This window comes from Oryx dammah, unplaced genomic scaffold (assembly GCF_014754425.2).
Source record: "Oryx dammah isolate SB20612 unplaced genomic scaffold, SCBI_Odam_1.1 HiC_scaffold_26, whole genome shotgun sequence".
NCBI lineage: Eukaryota > Metazoa > Chordata > Mammalia > Artiodactyla > Bovidae > Oryx > Oryx dammah.
In genome coordinates, this window is record NW_024070210.1 from 93,892,270 (window position 1) to 93,912,684 (window position 20,415).

The 20,415-nt window shown below is 35.8% G+C and overlaps 1 protein-coding gene across 2 annotated transcripts in view; it reads left to right on the forward strand.

Moving 5' to 3' along the window:
• LOC120852610 (ceramide transfer protein) overlaps nt 1–20,415 on the forward strand; it is a 122,554-nt gene that overhangs the window by 60,747 nt on the left and 41,392 nt on the right. For both annotated transcript variants that reach the window (XM_040225944.1, XM_040225943.1), the window contains 4 exons: nt 4,850–4,957; nt 5,336–5,474; nt 12,622–12,705; nt 16,950–17,107. In XM_040225944.1, the coding sequence (XP_040081878.1) occupies nt 4,850–4,957; nt 5,336–5,474; nt 12,622–12,705; nt 16,950–17,107 (489 nt within the window). The remainder of the gene's footprint in view (nt 1–4,849; nt 4,958–5,335; nt 5,475–12,621; nt 12,706–16,949; nt 17,108–20,415) is intronic.

The window sequence follows — 20,415 nt, forward strand, 5'->3', positions numbered from 1 at the left end:
GATCTTCAGTGTTCTCAAAAAATCAAGATACAGAAGGTAAAGGTACAAGTAAGGGATTTAGTATGAAGGTTACTGTCGTACTTTGACCAATAGTAACCTTTGTATCAATTTTCCAAGTATACTGCTTGGAAAGTGCTACTGACCCCCTCTGGTGGCCAAAAGATAATGCTTTTTCCTCCCCCTAAAATAGGGAGGAGTATTTATTATAATAAAGGTGTGGTCTCATTACTCTAATATTTAAAAGAACCCCATCTTGTACTATATAGGACATGTTCAGTAAGTATCTCATTGAACCAAAATGGCATTTTATGTTTATATAAAACACATTGATAAATACTGCTTACAAAACAGGTATCCTCCCATCATGGTTTTTTTGGTAAAGCAGTTAGTGTGAGGGAATCTTAAAGTATATATGGTAAAAGGGGGAAATATTCTATAGTGACTGCATTTGAATTCTGCATTATTAATTTTAGATGGAAATCGATGTTTTAAAAAATACTATTTTGGTGATTAGAGGTTGTAAATAAGTTCCACTTTTTTTCCTGTGGAAAAGCGGGATTAAGAAAAAGAGCTATGTACCTTTAATGTATTATCCCTAAAATTGTACCAATGAAATTTTGAAAGCATGTTACGATTTTTAAGAACATTTAACAGTGTATATCCATTGTGACCATAAAGAAATTTCTTCCCATTTTCCTCACCCCACCTTCAAAACACAGATGATAAATTCAGGATGAGTATTGTTGCCTTTAAGGTGAACATCTTAGAAAGCCCAAATAGATGTCAACAACATTGCACCTTTTCAGAACAGTTTTATATCTTTTAGAATAATTTTTAGCCCCTGTGACAGAATGTTTTTAAAATATTGATATCCCTGGGGCCCCTCCCTGGTGATCCAGTGACATTGTGCTCCCAGTGCAGGGGGCCCAGCGTCAATCGATCCCTGGTCAGGGAGCTAGATCTCACATGCAATGAAGAGTTTTGCATGCGGCAACCAAAAAAGAAAAAGATCCTCCGAGCCACAAATAAAACTCAGTGTAGCCAACTAAATAAATAAATAATAAGATTTTTAATTATTAAAAATAAAAGAAAAATATTGATATCTTTGATAGATTTCTGAGAGAAATCCAGTACCAAATCAAGCCATGTCATGTGACTAGGAAAGGCAGTCAAGCCTAATTATACAGTTTGTAGCTATTCCTTTAGTAAGACCGTTTTAAAATTTTTATTCTGTAACTCCCCAAAATGATTTTAGATAGCTCCATTTTGTGGCTGTATCATAAAATTACTCTCAATATTATAATAGTACCTAGGAATCTTTGGTTCAGTGACAGCATTGTTGCCAGAATGATAGGCGTTTCCAGAATGACTTGTTTTTAAACAGGGGTGATTCATTGTATGTGCATGTACATATCTGTTAAGCACTTAGATTATTTTTAAAGTTGTCCCAGTGCAGTTACTGACATAGAATGACAAGTGAACCCCCATTATTTAAACTGAATAAAATGAAATTGATATTCATGAGTATGCTATATTTTTTCCCTTAGAATGATATATGTAATTTATAATACAGTTTATTTAAGTTAAACTTTGTTGGAAATAGAAACACGGTTATTCTAAATGCTCAGACTCAACATTCATCCACTATCCATTACTTAAAATGTACAGCAACATTATTGCTATAGTAGAGTCTTTGTTCTGTCATGCCTTTGTTGTAAGGAGATATTACCGTCTTGAAATAGTGGAACCTGAAGAAACAGATAAGAATATAAGAAGTATCTTTTAGAGTCAAAAAATGTTTAGTAAAGCTTTGTAGTGTTTGTATTTTGTTTCAAGATCTTAAAGTTTTGACTTACTCTGTTTAGGACTCATTGATATAAAGCATGTAAATGGAGAGGGTAGATTCACTTGGATTTGAATTTCAAATTGTTTGGTTCTAAATATTTTGTTTTTAAATAAAATTTTGATTGAAAATTATGAGTTTTATATTTAAATGGACAGTTTTAATTAATTACTGGTTAGAAATGAATGACATACAAGTATCTGAGATAAGTGACTTCTAAAGTGCTTTATATTTTTAGTCCATTACATTTAATCGTCCATTAAATCTATTTACTCCAATAGATTTTTCTTATGTTTAATTCCAGTCTTCTATATTTAAATCTATGAAAACCTTCACCAAAACAGTACAACAGTTAAAAGGTAGAAACACTGTGCTCAGAAAGTTAGTATTCCTGTCAGATGGGAAACAGAAACTAGAGCCACAAGAAACCTAGGTCAGTGCCTTTGTTCTAGGACATTGTTTGATTTAAAAAAGTCTTTTTTTTTTTAATGAATTATATGATTTCTGTAATTAGAATTCTGTTTTATTGGGATTCTGTTATACTGAAACAAGCTTACCTTTTTTTCTTTAGCTATTTTATTGAGGTACAATTTATAAAATGTATCAATGTAACTGGACACTTTGAGTTTTGACAGCTGTAATGTATTTCCACCAAAATATGTCTTTGTAGTTAGTGTCCCCACTGTACTCTGGCCTGCTTTTCTCATGAACTATAACTTTGTCTTTTTTAAAAAGTCAGTTTTCTTGAGGTAGCTTACATACAATGCATATACTTAATCCTTTCATTAATAGTTTCCCTGGCACCAAAATGCTTACTTTGTAATTTCTACCTCATTACTAAAATATTGCTTTGCTTTGAAATAGGGAGTGGTGTAGGGTGATACAAGTCTTGGAGAAGAGCTTTGATTCCATCTAGTCATAACTTTATGGAGTGCAGGAGGAGAAGAGGGTGACAGAGGATGAGATGGTTGAATGCCATCATCAACTCAATGGACATGAATTTAAGCAAACTCTGGGAGATAGTTAAGGACAGGGTAGCCTGGTGTGCTGCAGTCCATGGGGTCACAAAGAGTTGGACATGACTGAGTAGCTGAACAACATAAGTGTATGTGTAATTTGTTAGTAAATTCACAGTTAAGAACATATTGCAGTACTTTTTATAGCTAGAATGTTTTATGAACAATCATTATTAAAGTATAACAACTTTATTTTGAATCTTTAACAACTAGTATGTGCTGGAAGCTTGGACTTTGGGAAGCATATGCTAGGTGTGATGCTAAAAACAATTAGGTGGTATTTTACTTCTTAAGTTTATGACTAGGATTAAAATTATGCACAATACTTCTAAAATCTACAGTAGAAAGTAATCAGAGACTTTAAATACTTGAACAGGTTTTAGGTACTTGAAACTTATTTTTTCCAAATGTTCAATTCCTTTGTCTATATTTTTGAAAAGTGAAAATTAGTAGCTCAGCCATGTCCAACTCTCTGCGATCCCATGGACTGTATGTAGCCCGCCAGGCTCCTCTGTCCAGGGAATTCTCCAGGCAAAAGAGTACTGAAGTGTGTTGCTATTTTCTTCTCCAGGGGATCTTCCTGACCCAGGGATTGAACTCAGGTCTCCTGCATTGTAGGCAGATTCTTTACCATTTGAGCCACAAGGGAAGTACTGCATTTTCCTAGGGAGGATGAGATGCAAAATTGATACTCTTAAGCAGGGGTCCCCAACCTTTTTGGCACCAGGGGCCTGTTTGATTGAAGGTAGTTTTTCCACAGATGGGATCAGGGGATGCTTTCAGGATGATTCAACTGTAGCAGTGGGGTGCAGCTGTAAATACAGATGAGGTTTCACCCACTTACCCACCACTCACCTCCTGCTCTGCAGCCTAGTTCTAACAGGCCATGATACTGGTACCGGTCTGTGGCCCCATGGGTTGGGAACCCCTAAAGAGTAATAGTTCTTCAAAATTAGATCACAGTGCTGAGTCTAAAAAAGCTTTCTATCGTGTGATGACAAAATAGCTTGGGAAAATTGGGGATTTTCTTTGTCGTGAACTGTTAAGGTCACTCCAAAAATGGAAAAAATTTCAACTGTCTTAGAGAAGGTCGAAGCCCAGTAGTCCAGGCGTAGTAATGACATATAACTGTTAAAATTGAGTAGTAGATGCCATAATCATAATAGGTTAAGAATGGTTGAGAATACAGAGTTAAACTACCTGAAATAATAGGAAAGGCTTCATTGAGACAGAGATATTAGAGCTATGTCAGGATAAGTAATTTGTCTATAAAGAAACAGTACTCAAAGTTTCCTTTTTTTCTTTTGGTCCTTGTTCTACCAAAATTTCTTACCATGGTAAAATATGAATGACGATCTATCATTTTAACTTTTTAACTGTACAATTCTGTGACATTAAACTTATCTACATTGTTATTCAACCATCATCACATCTTATCTTATCCAGCTTCATCTTATCCAGCTCTGTGCCTAGTAGATTCTAACACCTCATTCTCCTATCTTCCTAGCTCCCTGATAACCACAACTCCACTTTCTGTCTCTATGAACTTACCTACTATAGGTAGCTTTCCTATTATAAACGGTTAGCCCACTAGCCCAGCGTGTAGCTAGTATTCAGTACATTTCTAAATTAATGGCAGTTAGCAATTGAAACACATTGCTTATGCCAGTGGGTTGCCTATATTTCTTGAGTGAACTCATTTCTAATTATTGTTCCAATAACCTAATTTTTAAGTTTTTTACAATAATCTTATTAGTTTATATGGAAACTTTTGTTTTCTCAAGTATTTTTTCCAGTTTTATAATTGATCATGTAACATTGTATAGTTTAAAGTTTACAGCATAAAGATTTGATATTTGTATATATTGTGAAATGCTTACTACAGTAAGTTTACTTAATAGTCATCACCTGACATGGTTAAAAAATTTTTTCTTGTGATGATTAAGTATTTTTTATTTAATGTCTTCATGTAGTTTGCTTTCCTTTCTAGACTGAATCTGGATATGGATCTGAATCCAGCTTGCGCCGACATGGCTCAATGGTGTCGTTGGTATCTGGAGCAAGTGGCTATTCTGCGACGTCCACCTCCTCGTTCAAGGTTTGCAATTATGAATGCTTTAAGTTAAGGCAGCATAAATTGAGTTTAGTACTAAATGTTGTGAGCAGAACTTATTTAATAGTTTTTTTTTTTTTTTAAATCTTTCATAATTTTTCATCACAATGTTAATTTGAAAATATTAAATATTAGCAAGTTGTCAGGCTTATTTCTATCATTTCCTTCAGGCTTATCACTGTCAAACAGTTAATTACTTTCCGGTCTTTCCCTGGAAATACTACATTGAACTTGACAACTCTTCCTACCCCAAGCCCTCAGTAGTAAGATATAGACCTTAAATTAAAAGATGATGCAATCCCATGGGACTAAGTAAATTTTAATTTTGTTAACTTGGATTCCATCCCATTTTCTCTGTTGCAGAAGGGCCACAGTTTACGTGAGAAACTGGCTGAAATGGAAACCTTTAGAGATATACTGTGTAGACAAGTTGATACTCTACAGAAGTTCTTTGATGCCTGTGCTGATGCTGTCTCCAAGGATGAATTTCAAAGGGATAAAGGTTAATTAGGCTATTACCACTATTTTTACTTGGAGAATGAATGGATTTAAAGCCTCTTGATCTTAAAGGGTAATGTCTTTAAGTGATGAAGGTAATTATAGTTACTTGTGCTACACATCGCTAATGTTACAGATTTCAGTGTCCACGTAACTTGTGTACTTTAATAGCACCTTAATTAATCTGATCACCGATACCAGATATCACTGAAGATTTTAAAATGATTTTTGAACTCTTTTTTTTATTAAAAAATGTAATATCATCTTGATAATATGGAGCATTTCACATGATTATGTCTAATAAATTGTACCCTATGACAAGCCATAAGAGACAAGCATATGTTTATGTTAAATCCTCCACATCGGGAATCAGTCAGTCTTTTTTCCCCTCCCTCTTCCTCTTCTTCCTCTCCCTCTTTCCTCTCTTTCTCTTCCTCTGTCTTCCTTCCTTTCCTCTGCCCTTTTTCTCATAGAGAAAGTCTGGGTAATGGAATAGAATAATCATGGAATGACATGTACATATATAAGTAATTTCTAGGGTGGTTTTTTCCTTTAAGAGTTAAGAGAGAGAGTGATGATATTTAGTTAACCTGTAATATGAATTCTAAAGATACTTTTTGTTTGTTACTGCTGAATATTACTGGTGGAGTATCTGTTCTTCAGTTTTTCTCTTAATCTGCTATATAGGCAAAAATGAACTACTCATAACAGTATTACTAAATAGTGCTAAGTTCATTCCCAGTATGACTAGGTTGCCTGACATGGTTTTTTTTTTGTTTGTTTGTTTTTTAATTAAATGTGTTATGAGGGTTTATATTCTTTCTGTTAACTTGCCTGCAAGATGGCCGAGTAGAAGAATATGAGCTCATCCCTTCTTACATATTCTTTTCCTATTCTCTGTTCTTTTTTCCCTTTCTCTACCTTCTTTTGGATTGAATATTTTTTATAATTCTATTTTTTTATCTCCTTTGTTGACTTTTTGTTAAATTTGTTATGACAGTGGCTACTTCAGGGTTTGTGGTTTACACATTTAAGTTGTTACAGTCTACCTTTGAGTAATATACCACTTTTTTTATTGTGTAAAAACCTAGAATAATGTATTTCCATCTCTCCCCACTACTAAGGCAAAGCAGCTCAGCATTCTCTAGCCAGTTCCCTATGTATTGTCCCAGGTCTGTGTTGTAGGGACAGACACTTTCCCTGCTCCACATAGACTTTGGGTCCTTTTCCCTGGAATCCTTTCAGATGGTTCTTTCTGTGACCTCTGTAGTTCCTCAGCTTATATGTGCTATCAATACTCTACACAAGACTCTCAGTGGGACCTTCTGCCCCTCTCCAGAGTTCTGTCTCTGTACAGTACAGCTCTCTTCTCCCAAGTACTCAGCCTTCTGAACTCTAGTGACCTTTGTCTATCTGGATTTTCAGCTCCATTTTCTCACCTCAGAGAGTACCAGGCTCCTCCTGAGTTCCTCCTTACTCTGCAGCTTGGAAACCCTCACCGCGATAGACTGGACCAGTCACAGGGCTCACATCATTTGTTCCCCAACCCTTAGGGATTACTGTCCTTTGTTGCCTGATAGCCAGTGTCTTGAAAACCATTATTTCATATATTTTGTCTAATTCTTTAATTTCATGCTAGAGGGTAAATTCTCTCCTTGTAGTTCCATCTTTGTCTGAAGCAGAAGCCCGTATTCCTCTTAAAATACTTAATTTTATCTAAAGTAGACTTGAAATTCTTTATATTTGATACACTTTAAGTTTTTGGCTCTTTAATATTTAACGTTCATTTCTCTAAAAAATAAAGATGGTTGAACTTTTATTTCTCATTAATTAAAAAAAAGTATACTTATTTTTCTGTCAAATTAGATCTTACATATCAGCTTTCATTTGCTTGCAGACAGCAAGCAAACTGTCCTTTAAACTAAAACAAGGTAGATACAGATTTGAATTCTTCTTAATTTTTAAATGGTCCATGTTTCCATGTCAATAATATATAGCATTTTAAGGATGAAAGTGATGGTGGAAGGAGCAGAAATTGGCGTGCATTCACAACCAAGTTGTGTCGAAGATTTGAAAAATATCTTTAAACACTATTCGTGTTTGATTATATAGCAACAGTGATGTGTGTGTGCTCTGTCATGTCTGATTCTTGGTGATTCCATGGACTGTGGCTGCCAGGCTCTCTGTCCATGGGATTTCTTAGGCAAGACTGTTGGAGTGGGTTGCCATTTCCTTCTCCAGGGGATCTTCCTGACCCAGGGATCAAACCCACATCTCTTGCATCTCCTGCATTGCCGGTGAATTCTGTACCACTAGCGCCACACGAAGGCAGGGGCACCCCACTCCAGTACTCTTGCCTGGAGAATCCCATGGACGGAGGAGCCTGGTAGGCTGCAGTCCATGGGGTCACTAAGAGTCAGACACAGCTGAGCGACTTCACTTTCCCTTTTCACTTGCATGCATTGGAGAAGGAAATGGCAACCCACTCCAGTATTCTTGCCTGGAGAATCCCAGGGATGGAGGAGCCTGGTGGGCTGCTGTCTGTGGGGTCGCAGAGTCAGCCACGACTGAAACGACTTAGCAGTGCCACCTGGAAAGTGCAACAGTGACAGACTAATATATTAGTTTGCTAAGGCTGTCGTCACCAAAGTACTCCATCACCTGTGGCTTAAACAGCAGAAATTTATTTCTCCACAGTCTGGAAGCTAAAAATGTGAGATCACGGTTTTGGCAAGTTTGATTTCTTCTGAAACCATGAGGGTCATGAGGGAAGGATCTGTTCTAGACTTCTTTCCTTGGCTTGTGGATGAGCGTCTGCTCGTGTCTTCACGTTGTCTTCCTTCGTAAGAGTCCACGTCCAAACTTCCTTTTCCTACAAGGACACTGGTCATCTTGACATATTGACTGGGCCCATCGTCATGACCTCGTTTTAACTTGATTACCTCTGTGAAGACTGTGTCTCCAAATACAGTCATAGTTTGGAGTATAGGAAGGTTAGGACGTCAATATATGAATTTAGTTGCAGCACAATTCAGCCACAACAACTAATTTCCCTATAAATGGCTATTTTGCAAAATTTTATTTTTAAGAGTACGTGCTGGGTAAAGCTGAAATAACATGGAATAAGAACACTAAGTGCCATAGTTTCTTGCCTCAACTACACATCAGAATTGCCAGCCTGAGGATCTCTGTAGGTGTAGTAATACTTTCACTAAATTACCAAGACTAAATTATCTGTGACTTTAAGTAATTTTTAGAATCACACACTTCTTTCATTGTGTGTCACTGAAATGGTAATAGCAAGCTCTCATTTTAAGTGTTCAGTGTTTTTATTTAAAACATTCTATTATAATTGCTAGTGTGACTGAATGCCCGCCCCGCCCCCCTTGCGGGCGGGCCCCCCCCCCGCCACACACACACACACACACACTCTCTTCAGTAAGATTTAATTAACCATTTAGGTCCAGATAGATGGCTCTGGAGAAGGCAGTGGCAACCCACTCCAGTACTCTTGCCTGGAAAATCCCATGGGCAGAGGAGCCTGGTAGGCTGCAGTCCATGGGATGGATCGTGAAGAGTTGGAGACGACTGAGCAACTTCACTTTCACTTTTCACTTTCATGCATTGGAGAAGGAAATATCTAGTGTTCTTGACTTGAGAACCCCATAAAAGAGGAGTTTGGTGGGCTACAGTCCATAGGGTTGCAGAGTCAGACAGGACTGAAGCAATTAACGCACACACAAAAATAAGACATATATTCGTATTGAAAATAAAGGTTCTGATCTTATTTTTCTATTCATTATTAGTTTGATGACTTGAAATAAATTACTTATCAATTTCTGCACATCTCTTTCCTCTGTAACATGGATGTTGTTACACAAGCACATGATTGTGAGATTTAAATTAGAATATGTATGTTAGCACTGTGCTTAGTAGCAAAAAATCAGTAATAGCTGCTGTTATTAATATGGTTAATTTGGATAATTGCAGGGATAATGAAAGCAGGAATGTATAAGATCCAAAGATGGAATTTAGCATAATAGATAATGAGTTGGTGAGGGAGAGACTGGTCTGATAGGAATGGGAGATTTGTATTAGGACAGTGTTTCAAACCGTGTCAGACATCCCTTAAAGGTGCTTCAGTATGGACAAGGAGTCCTTGGTTGGGAAGGGAGGGGGGAAGGCCACTTTTTTACCCAGAGGAGCTTTTGTTTTCATCAGTTTTATATGTTGATTATTTGCTTTAATAAAGAGGTTGAAAATTTCTGCTTGATAGTACGAGGCTACTCAGTGGTTAGGGAGATGAAAGCAAATCTTTAGTAACCCAAGGTAGATGCTGAAGAGATGAAAGAAGTGCAAAAGTTTCGGTATTGAAGACCAGTTAATCATAGTAGTATTGAGCCAAGGTTAGGATCTTGTCTGAGGACGACTAATGACTTAAAGTCAGAGCAGCTTTGTGGTAGTTAATTTCTTAAAGTCAAAGGGAAGTCGCTCAGTTGTGTCCGACTCTTTGCGACCCCATGGACTGTAGCACCTGGCTTCTCCGTCCATGGGATTTTCCAAGCAAGAGTACTGAAGTGGCTTGCCATTTCCTTCTCCAGGGGATCGTCCCGACTCAGGAATCAAAACCAGGTCTGCATTGCAGGCAGACGCTTTAACCTCTGAGCCACCAGAGAACCCCGTTTCATAGAATTGACCTTATTTGCAAATTATTGATGAGAAGAATCTGGAAATTTGATTAATCTTGAAAGTAAAGTATTTGCAGAAGCTACAATATGGATATTGAAGTCTGGAGGAATAATGACGGGCATGGAAAAGAAAAATGTCAGTTGGATACTAATAGCAGTTAGCTGCTGATAAAATATTAGGTGTTAGTGTTAATAGATAATGGCAGCTTGTGGTTTGAAAATTATTATAAATAAGTACAATTTTTTCAGGTAATAAAAGAATGAAATAGCCCACTGATTAGAAAATGGTAATATTGAATAAAGCTATTTTCCATTTAGTTAGGGAGGGAATAAGAAATAGGAATAGGCTTTGCTTCCATTAGAGAGAGAGTTAAAATAGATGAGATGTTCCTTGTAGACCCAAATTGCTCCTGACGTAAGGAGATAGACAAGAAGTAAGACATTAATTTAATGTGAAGATTTCTCTTGTAGAAAGAGAGTTCAGCAAAAGATAATATTAAGTTGGTACAAATGTAATTGTGATTTCAGACCATGAATTTTAAATCATTGTTGTTCAGTTGCCAGGTCGTGTCTGACTCTTTGCAGCCCCATGGACTGTAGCATGACTAGACTCAAACACTTCCTTATTAATCAAAATAAGAATCATTACAATTAACACATTTTTGCCAATGAGAAATAAATTTGTTTATTCCTGCAGCATAAAAATCCATGCTTCGGGATTCAGTGAACTCTAGGAAAGCATTTTCTGTGTCTTGTTAGTTGTGGAAGTATTTTCCCTGCAAAAAGTTGTCTAGATGCTTGAAGAAGTGATAGTCAGTTGGTGAGAGCTCAGGTAAATGTGGTGGTTCAGGCACAACTTTGTAGCTCAATTTGTTCAACTTTGGAAGTGTGGGCTGTGCAAGGTACAGTCGGGCGTTGTCGTGGAGAAGAATTGGGCCCTTTCTGTTGATCAGTGCCAGCTGCCAGCATTGCCGTTTTCAGTGCATCTGATCAATTTGTTGAGCATACTTCTCAGATACAGTGGTTTTGCCAGGATTCGGAAAGCTGTAGTGGATCAGACCAGCTGCAGACCACCGAGCAGTGACCATGGCCTTTTCTTGGTGTATGTTTGGCTTTGGGAAGTGCTTTGGAGCCGCTTCTTGGTCCAGCACTGAGCTGGTTGTCATTGCTTGTCCTGTACGATGCACTGTTCATCACATGTCACAGTCTGATCAAGAAATAGTTTGTTGCTGCTGCCTAGATTAAGAGAGGACAACACTAAAATGATGATTTTTTTTTATTTCCAGTCAGCTCATGAGGCACCACTTATCAAGCTTTTTCACCTTTCTAATTTGCTTCGAATGCTGAATGACCATAGAATGGTTGATGCTGGTTCTTCAGCAGCTTCTCGTGCAGTTGTAAGAGGGTCATTTTCGATGATGGCTGTCACTTGCCATTGTCAGCTTCAATGGCTGTCCACTAGGCTACTCATCCTCAAGGCTCTTGTTTGCTTTGCAAAACTTCTTGAACCCCCATTACACTGTATGTTTGTTAGCAGTTCTTGGGCCAGATTCATTGTTGATGTTGTGAGTTGTCTCCACTGCTTTACGAACCATTTTGAACTCAAATGACAAAATTGCTCAAATTTGCTTTTTGTCTAGTATCATTTCCATAGTTTAAAATAAATATAAAGTAAACAAGTAATAAATCATTAGCAAAAAAAGAGCAAGAAATGTGCATTAAAATGATATATAACCTAACCACATTTATTTAGAATGTATTCCAATATCAAACAGCAAATTTCAATAATACAAAAGCTGTGGTTACTTTTGCTCCAACCTAATAAATTGAAGAAGCCATTCAAAAATATAGAGTAAGGTTGGTGGCTGAGGTTTAGAAATTGATGTTAAGAAGCAGAATACATAGTGTAGAGGGTTCGTATGTTAGGCAGTGTAAAAAGAGAGTATTGTAGAGAAGAAAGAGGTATGTTGAAGAACACAGGGGATTATGTATTTCCTGGAATTGGGTAAGTTAAAAGGAATATCCAGGCACAGACATACTGGGATGAAGTAAAATCAGTATCAGAACTGTAAGTCATTATATCTTGCCTGGAGGCAAGATAAAGTATCTTCTTTATGTATTGATACCATTACCATCCTCTTCAGTCTTTGTAGGTCTCTGGCAGAATTAGAAAATCTCCCTAAGGTAAGGAGAAAGAGATAGGAAGACTTAAAGGACAGAATAATTTATATCTCAGTACTATCCCTTACAAAAATGAGAATACATATGGTTTTTATAATAATGTATTTAAAGACATTTCACAGCATACTTATTGGATATCCATTGATGAGCACCGAAAATACAAAGATGAATAAGATCGTGTAGTCATGGTATCCAGAGGATATTTAATCAGTGGAACATAAGAATAAACTGGTTAATTTCTGTGTGCTTTCATCCTGATATTCTTAAATATATTTTATTTAGTGGTAGAAGATGATGAAGATGACTTTCCTACGACACGTTCTGATGGAGACTTCTTGCATAATACCAATGGCAATAAAGAAAAGGGTAAGTAGTAAAGTTTTCCCCCTCAAGGTATTTGGGAAAAATATACTTTCTAAAGTGTCATAGTAACTAACTATTTAACAGGAATAATTATTTAATGGAGTAATAGGAAAAAGTCTTTTTTAAGTTGGAACATGAAAGTTTCTTCTAGGAAAAGACATGGAGGTAAAATACAGTTTGACGTTAAATAATGCGACAGCTTATCTGACAGATATTTCATCCTAAATTTTAGACATTGGCCAGTTATTTCAGTAGTGTTTGGTATAATCAGTTTCTAGTACTGGAAAAGTATTTCTCTTTCCACTTGATAAACTGGTGTTGCAATGTATTTAATCAGTGTTACTAAAGGAAAATTATTGAAATAGCTGCTATCATAGCACAGTTGTTCATAAACTCAGGAACTAAGTGGTTTATTTCATATATCAGTTAATAACGAGTTATTTTCTGGATGGAACTCCTAGTTGTTCATTAGAAATCTGTGTTTTTAACAACACAGATAAACATGGAAGGCATTATGCTAAGAAATAAACTGAAGACAAATAACACATGGTATCACATATATGTGGTATCTGTTGGGAGAAGTTAGGTTGTAACAGAAACCTGTGACTCATAGTCAATGTTTTCTTTTAATATATTCTAAGAAAAAGCTGACATGGATTTTTAAAACTTTTTTTAAGTTACAAATAAGCCTTTGTGGGAAAAATAAGTTAATCTAATTATGCTTATTTTTGCTGAAGTTATGAAAGAATATGAAGTAAAATCTGTGGCCATGGCATATTTTCAAATTGTTTTTCAGTTGCTAAGTCCTGTCTGACTCTTTGTGACCCCATATATTGCAACATGTCAGGCTTCCCTGTCCTTCATTATCTTCTAGAGTTTGCCCAGATTCACGTCCATTGAGTCAGGGATCCTATCTAACCATTTCATCCTCTTGCCCTCGTCTGCTTTTGCCTTCAGTCTTTCCCAGCATCAGCTCTTTTCCAGTGAGTCAGCTCTTTGTATCAGGTGGACAAAGTATTGGAGCTTCAGCTTCAGTATCAGTCCTTCCAGTGAATATTCTAGGATTGACTAGTTTGATCTCCTTTCAGTCCAAAGGACTCTAAAGAGTCTTCTCTAGCACCATAGTTCAAAAACATCAATTCTGTGCTCAGCCTTCTTTATGGTCTAACTCGCACATCCATACATGATGACTATTGGAAAAACCATAGCTTTGACTATATGGACCTTTGTCAGTAAAATAACGTGCCTGCTTGTTAAGATGCTGTCTAGGTTTGTCTTTGCTTTTCTTCCAAGAGGCAGGTGTCTTTTAATTTCGTGGCTGCAGTTACCATCTGCAATGATTATGGAGCCCAAGAAAATAAAGTCTGTCACTGTCTTCATTGTTTCCCCATCTGTTTGCCATGAAGTGATGGGACCAGATGCCATGATCTTAGTTTTCTGAATGTTGAATTTTAAGCCAGCTTTTTCACTCTCCTCCTTCACTTTCATCAAAAGGCTCTTTAGTTCCTCTTCGCTTTCTGCCATAAGGGTGGTGTCATCTGCAGTCTGAGGTTATTGATATTCCTCCTGGCAATCTTGATTCCAGCTTGTGCTTCATCCAGCCTGGCATTTTGCATGATGTACTCTGCATATAAGTTAAATAAGCAGGGTGACAGTATACAGCCTTAATGTACTCTTTACCCAATTTGAAACCAGTCCATTGTTCCATGTCCAGTCCTAAGTGTTGCTTCTGGACCTGCATAAAGATTTCTCAGGAGACAGGTACGGTGGTCTGGTATTCCCATCTCTTGAAGAATTTTCTATACTTTGTTGTGATCCACACAGTCAAAGGCTTTAGAGTAGTAATGAAGCAAAAGTAAATGTTCTTCTGGAATTCAAGGAAAGATATATAGAACAATGGAATAGAATTGAGAGTCCAGAAGTAAACCTTATTTCATATAAAATAAATATGATCTTTTATAAGAGTGAATACTTTTATAAGAGTGAAAAAGAAAATAGGTTTTTAAACAGCTATACCGAGATATAATTAACATACCATACACTGTATATATATTTAAAGTGTACAGTTCGGTCAGTTTTAGTATTATCATAATGCTACCGCCTCTGTCAAGACTGTCCTTCAAAAATTCCCTGCCTCCATCCCTTTTGTCTTCCCTTTTTCTCTACTTCTCAACCAACCACAGCCCTTCTTTCACTGTAGATTAGTCTGCATTTTCTAGAATCTAATGAATTTGAGTTTTCTTGCCTGATCTCTTTCTTAGTTTGAAATTTCTCATTGTTATACATCTCATTATTCAGTGTCTTTTCATGGCTGAGTGGTATTCCCTTGTGCAGATGACATGATGGGTTTCTTCAGTTCATTTGTCTGTTGGTGGAAGTTTGGATTGTTTACAGTTTGGAGCTATTATAAATACTGCCTGTGAACATTCAAACACAGTTTTTTTATGGATATATATTTTATTTCTTTGGAGAGATGGAATGATTGAATCATATGGTAGGTATATAATTTAACTTTTTAAAAACCTTCCAAACTACTTTCCACCAGTCATATTTGAGAGCTCAAGTTCCTCCACATCCCCACTGACTCTTGATGTGGTCAGTCTTTTAAAATTTTAGTCTTCTAATAGGTGTATAGTGGTATCTCACTGTAGTTTTAATTTGCATTTTCCTAGTAACTATAAGTGTTGAGCATCTTTTTATCTGCTTATTTGCTGTTCGTATTTCTTCTTTGGTGAAATGTGCATTCAGATCTTTTGTTCAGTTTTCAACTAGATTATATTTTCCTATTGAGATTAGTGTGTATTATATTGATATAGTAATATACTGAGATATCTATATTAATATTAATATATGAATATGTATATAAATATATAGATAGATAGATAAAGGATATATCCTTTATCATATGTATTCTGTGCAAAGATTTTTTTTCCAGTCTGTGGCTTGTTTCATTATTCTTTAAAAAAATTTTTTTATGGATATTATATATATTTGAGGTGAGACTTCCCAGGTAGCTCATTGGTAAAGAATCCACCTGCCAAGCAGGAGGTGTGAGTTCAGTCCCTAAGTCAGGAAGATCCCCTGGAAAAGGAAATGGCAACCCACTTCAGTATTCTGGCTTGGGAAATACCATGGACAGTGGAGCCTGGTGGACTGCAGTCCTTGGGATCGAAGCAAGTCAGACACAACTGAGCAACTAAACAACAGCAACATATTTAAGATGTTCAATATAGTGATTTGGTGTATATGATTATGGTGAAATGATTACTGCAGTCAAGTTCATAAGCATATTTTCTCAGTTACCATTATTTTATTATTAACTATAGATTAGCTCTCTAGACTTACTTATCCCACAACTGCAACTCTCATTCTTTTAACAGTGCCTTCAAGAGTAGAAATTTTCAAGTTGGATAAAGTTTAGTTTGTCAGTTTATTTTTGGATTGTGGCTTTGCTGTCATATCTACATTATGAGTTTTTAAAGTTGGAAGTATTATTTCACTTATAAGAGTTCTGTTGAAATGGTTTCTTATAACTGTAGTGCTGTGGGACTTCCCTGACTGTCCAGTGATTAAGACTCCACGCTTCCAATGCAGGGGGTTATGGGTTCGAATCCTTGTCAGGGAACTAAGATTGCACATACTGCACGTTATGGCCCAAAAATAAATGAATAAAGCTTAAAGGTATTATTCTGTCTATTTGCATCTTATGAGTGTTTTTAAGATTGTTCATTTAATTCAAAGACTAACTTTAAATTAAAATTATAATATATGAACATAACCATTTTTATGTATGCATTGGTCCCAGAATTATATTCAGACATTTACTTAAGTTTATTATGTTACCTTATTCATTTCAGCAGTTTCTCCTCAGATTTTTCTTTTAAATTCAGGGTTTCTCAAAATATAAGATAGTTCTTGCCATAATTAGGTCTCACTCTAGGCTATCTGTTATTATTAAATTATTACTTCTCTTACCACTTATTCACTGGGTACAGCATAGCAAATAGATTTCGGGAAACAGAATTCAGAGAAAAGGACTTGAGAGTACATATGTTGTCTCAAGCTTCTTTGCTTGTAGAGATGGATGGAAATTTTTAAGTGTTGGCCAACAGGAAGGCAACTCCATTTTGAAAGTTCTGCTCTAAAAAAAAAAGAAAGTTCTGCTCTAAAAAATATCTAATTTTAAGTTGTAGTGAGGAATGATTTCTTTGTTATAAAGATTTATAGTGAATAATTTTTTTCCCCAGTATTTCCACATGTAACACCAAAAGGAATTAATGGTATAGACTTTAAAGGTGAGGCGATAACCTTTAAAGCGACTACTGCCGGAATCCTTGCTACACTTTCTCATTGTATTGAGCTCATGGTAAAACGTGAGGACAGCTGGCAAAAGAGAATGGACAAGGTAAGATTCTCTTTTTATTTTTTAAAAAATAATCAGATTTTGTTTATATACCAATCAAACATTTAAACCTAACTTCTTAGGGAAAGATCATTTGGATTGTTAGAAGTAGGTGGTACTAATCCTCTAGAACTTTAGAACATCTTAAATTCATTTTTCTAATGAGATTCACTGGTAATGTATTTGGTTATTGTATAATATGCATTCTTCATTGGCTTTTAACATAAAAGTTTTTCTAATGATAATAGTAATGCTTTGAAATAGAAGTATGAACCATTTAACATTTCCTAGCTTTATTGTCTAACTCATGAAAGTATACCTAAGTTATATGAACTACTTGGTGTGTATAAAAAGTACCAGTTTATAAAGTTAAATATCAACTTGCTGCATTCATGGCCGTATGTGTTTGCCGGCATCACTGGTGTCACTCAGCACACATTTTGTTGTTGATTGAACATCTGCTTTATGGTCACCTTTCCTACCTTTGTTTAAGCTGCACCACTGATAATAATGTTATAATATGAATCTTTAGTGATAAGTATGAAGTAGAATTTGGCTCAGTGAATTTGTTTGGTAGGAAAACTTTTGTTTATAATTTAACATCATAAAAATGCTAGAACCAAAGCATATCTTAGAGAATTTAGTTCTAGTGTAGTGCCATCATTTTATAGAAGCAGCTGAGGCCCAGAGGCTTGTCTAGAGGGATTAAGTAGCAGAATTAGAAGAGTTTTACTCTTCTATATTTCATCTCTGGATATTAGGACAGGTGTCAGTCAGAGTCTTATCACCCGTTAGTGAGTCATATTGCTTGCAGTATTTGGAGGTCTTAGCAATTTGAGCAGAACACTAAGGAAAGCAGTGTCATCACTGATGTAATAGCAGAATGGCTATAGATTTAATAGCACTTGATGTTTAAAAAAGGTTCCCATGTTCTCAGGTGCAGGTGAAAGTAAGCCAGGTTGATTGTATGTTTTCTTTTAAAACCAAGCAGTAAAAAAATCCATTTAAGGTACATACAGATACTTCATTATTATTCTGGAGTCAAACTGTTACACCATCAACGATTTCAATTGTGGATCATAGTGAATTTTCACAGGAGTCGCACACAAAAAAAGTATGAGGAAACAGGACAACCCCTTAAATTCACTAGACTACTGGTTCAAGAGAATCTTTCAACTTGTCCGGATTGGCTTATTCAAAACTTTTTTGGTAGCTTTCTTTTAAGTACATGCCACCACCCCCCCACCCCCCACCCCGTCCCGCCGCCATCTACTAATCCTTCCCTAGAGGGTCACTATCTCCAGTCATGTGCTCTAATGACACTGCCTAAAAAAATCCATCAAGAATAACACATGGCTTCCCCATCTTTTTGGCAGTCAAATTTCTTATTTGAAAAGGGGCATGGGTTTGCAGTTGTCTTCAATATTGGTAATCTTACCCATTCTCTTTCTTTACCAAGAGACTGTATCAAATAACCTGTGAAAAAAACACTTTATTTGGTACCATATTTAATCAGATAAGAGCACAAAAGATGGTACTATTAATTGAAATCTGCAGACAACTGTAATTTATAGTGCTCTTACAAGTTTCATTCACCTTTTCCACCATCACGTTTTTTCTTAAGGTTGATATAGGATCCCAGTTACATTTTACAGGAAATATAAATGCATGTGTGCATATACAGTATATGCACATATATTTAGTGTGTGTATGTATATATATGCATACACATGTATGTACATATATACTCATATGTATACACACACACACACACTCTGTAAAGATTAGGAAATTCTTGAATAGAGAGAGTTGTTTATCAAGAAACATATCCTTGGCTCAGCTGGTAAAGACTCTGCCTGCATTGTGGGAGACCTGGATTCGATCCCTGGGTTGGGAAGATTCCCTGGAGAAGGGAAAGGCTACCCACTCCAGTATTCTGACCTGGAGAATTCCATAGACTGTATAGTCCATGGGGTCACAAAGAGTTGGACACGACTGAGCTACTTTCACTTCACTTAGGTGATTGATATAACTGGGAAGCAAAGTACAATGATAACAATATGGTTTAATTGAAATTGTGTTTATTTCAAGAAGTATTTGTATGCTTGTTGTGTGCTAAACCGTAAGCTAGAAATAAGGAAACGGTAATGAAGGGGAAGTCATTCTTGAAGGATCTTAAAATCTAATGAGAGCAATTAAATATGTGATAGTTGATAAAATAATAGCAATTTAACAGCTGTATACTTTTATGTAGATTTCTAATATATTTTTATCTAGTATATAGTATATATACATATATAGTAGATATATGTATAATATATATGTAAATCTCTATAGTCTCCAATTTTATGTTTAATAGCTCTTATGTAGATTTCTAACATTATATCCATTGTTCTTATAGTTAAATAATTTAAAATTAATGTTCTTCAGTGGTGATGATTTTTCTCAGTTACCTGTATAAATAATTCCTTCTTTTATAGAAGTATACTTAATTTTTAAAAGAAGTATTCCTTCTTTTATAGAAGTATACTTAGTGTTATTGCCGTTCTGTGTGTTTTTTTTTTGTTCACTTTTTAAAATTAAGGATTTAATATATATACAGTGAAGTATACCAATCTTAAATGTACTGCTAGATGAGTTACATATATATGTATACTCCCCTGTAGCCACTACTCAAATCAAAATGTAGACCTTTATAACCCCCCAGGTTTTTCATGCCTCTTCCTACTCCATACCATACCACTGCCTCAAGAAGTAACCACAGTTTTAACTTACTAATATATCCTTATAGATAAGTTTTGCCTGTTCTTGGACAGCATGTAAATGGAATCATACAAAATATACTCCTGTGTCTGGCTATTCCTTCCCCAACACTGATGGTGAAGTTCCTTCATCTTGTAACTTATGATGATAATTTGTTGTTTTTTATTGTTATACAGTAGTATTGCTGTATACTGTTCATTGTATGATGCATTTTCATTCTATGACTTTACTGTGTCTTTTCCTTTTTCCTGCTGATGGACTTTTTTTTTTATTTTGGCTCTTGAGAATAAAGCTGCTATGAGCATTGTTATGTGTATTTTTGGTGGATATATGCACTGTTTTTATTTGGGCATATACCAAGCAGTAGAATTATCAGTTCTTGAGGTATATACTTAGCTTTAGGTGTATAGAGGTAGACAGTTTTCCAAAGTAGTTATATCAGTTTATATCCCCACCAGCAAGTAAGTGAGAATTCTAATTGCTTTTCACCCTTGACAGCACTTGGTATTGTCATTTTTTTGTGAGTGATTTTTTATATTTTAATATTA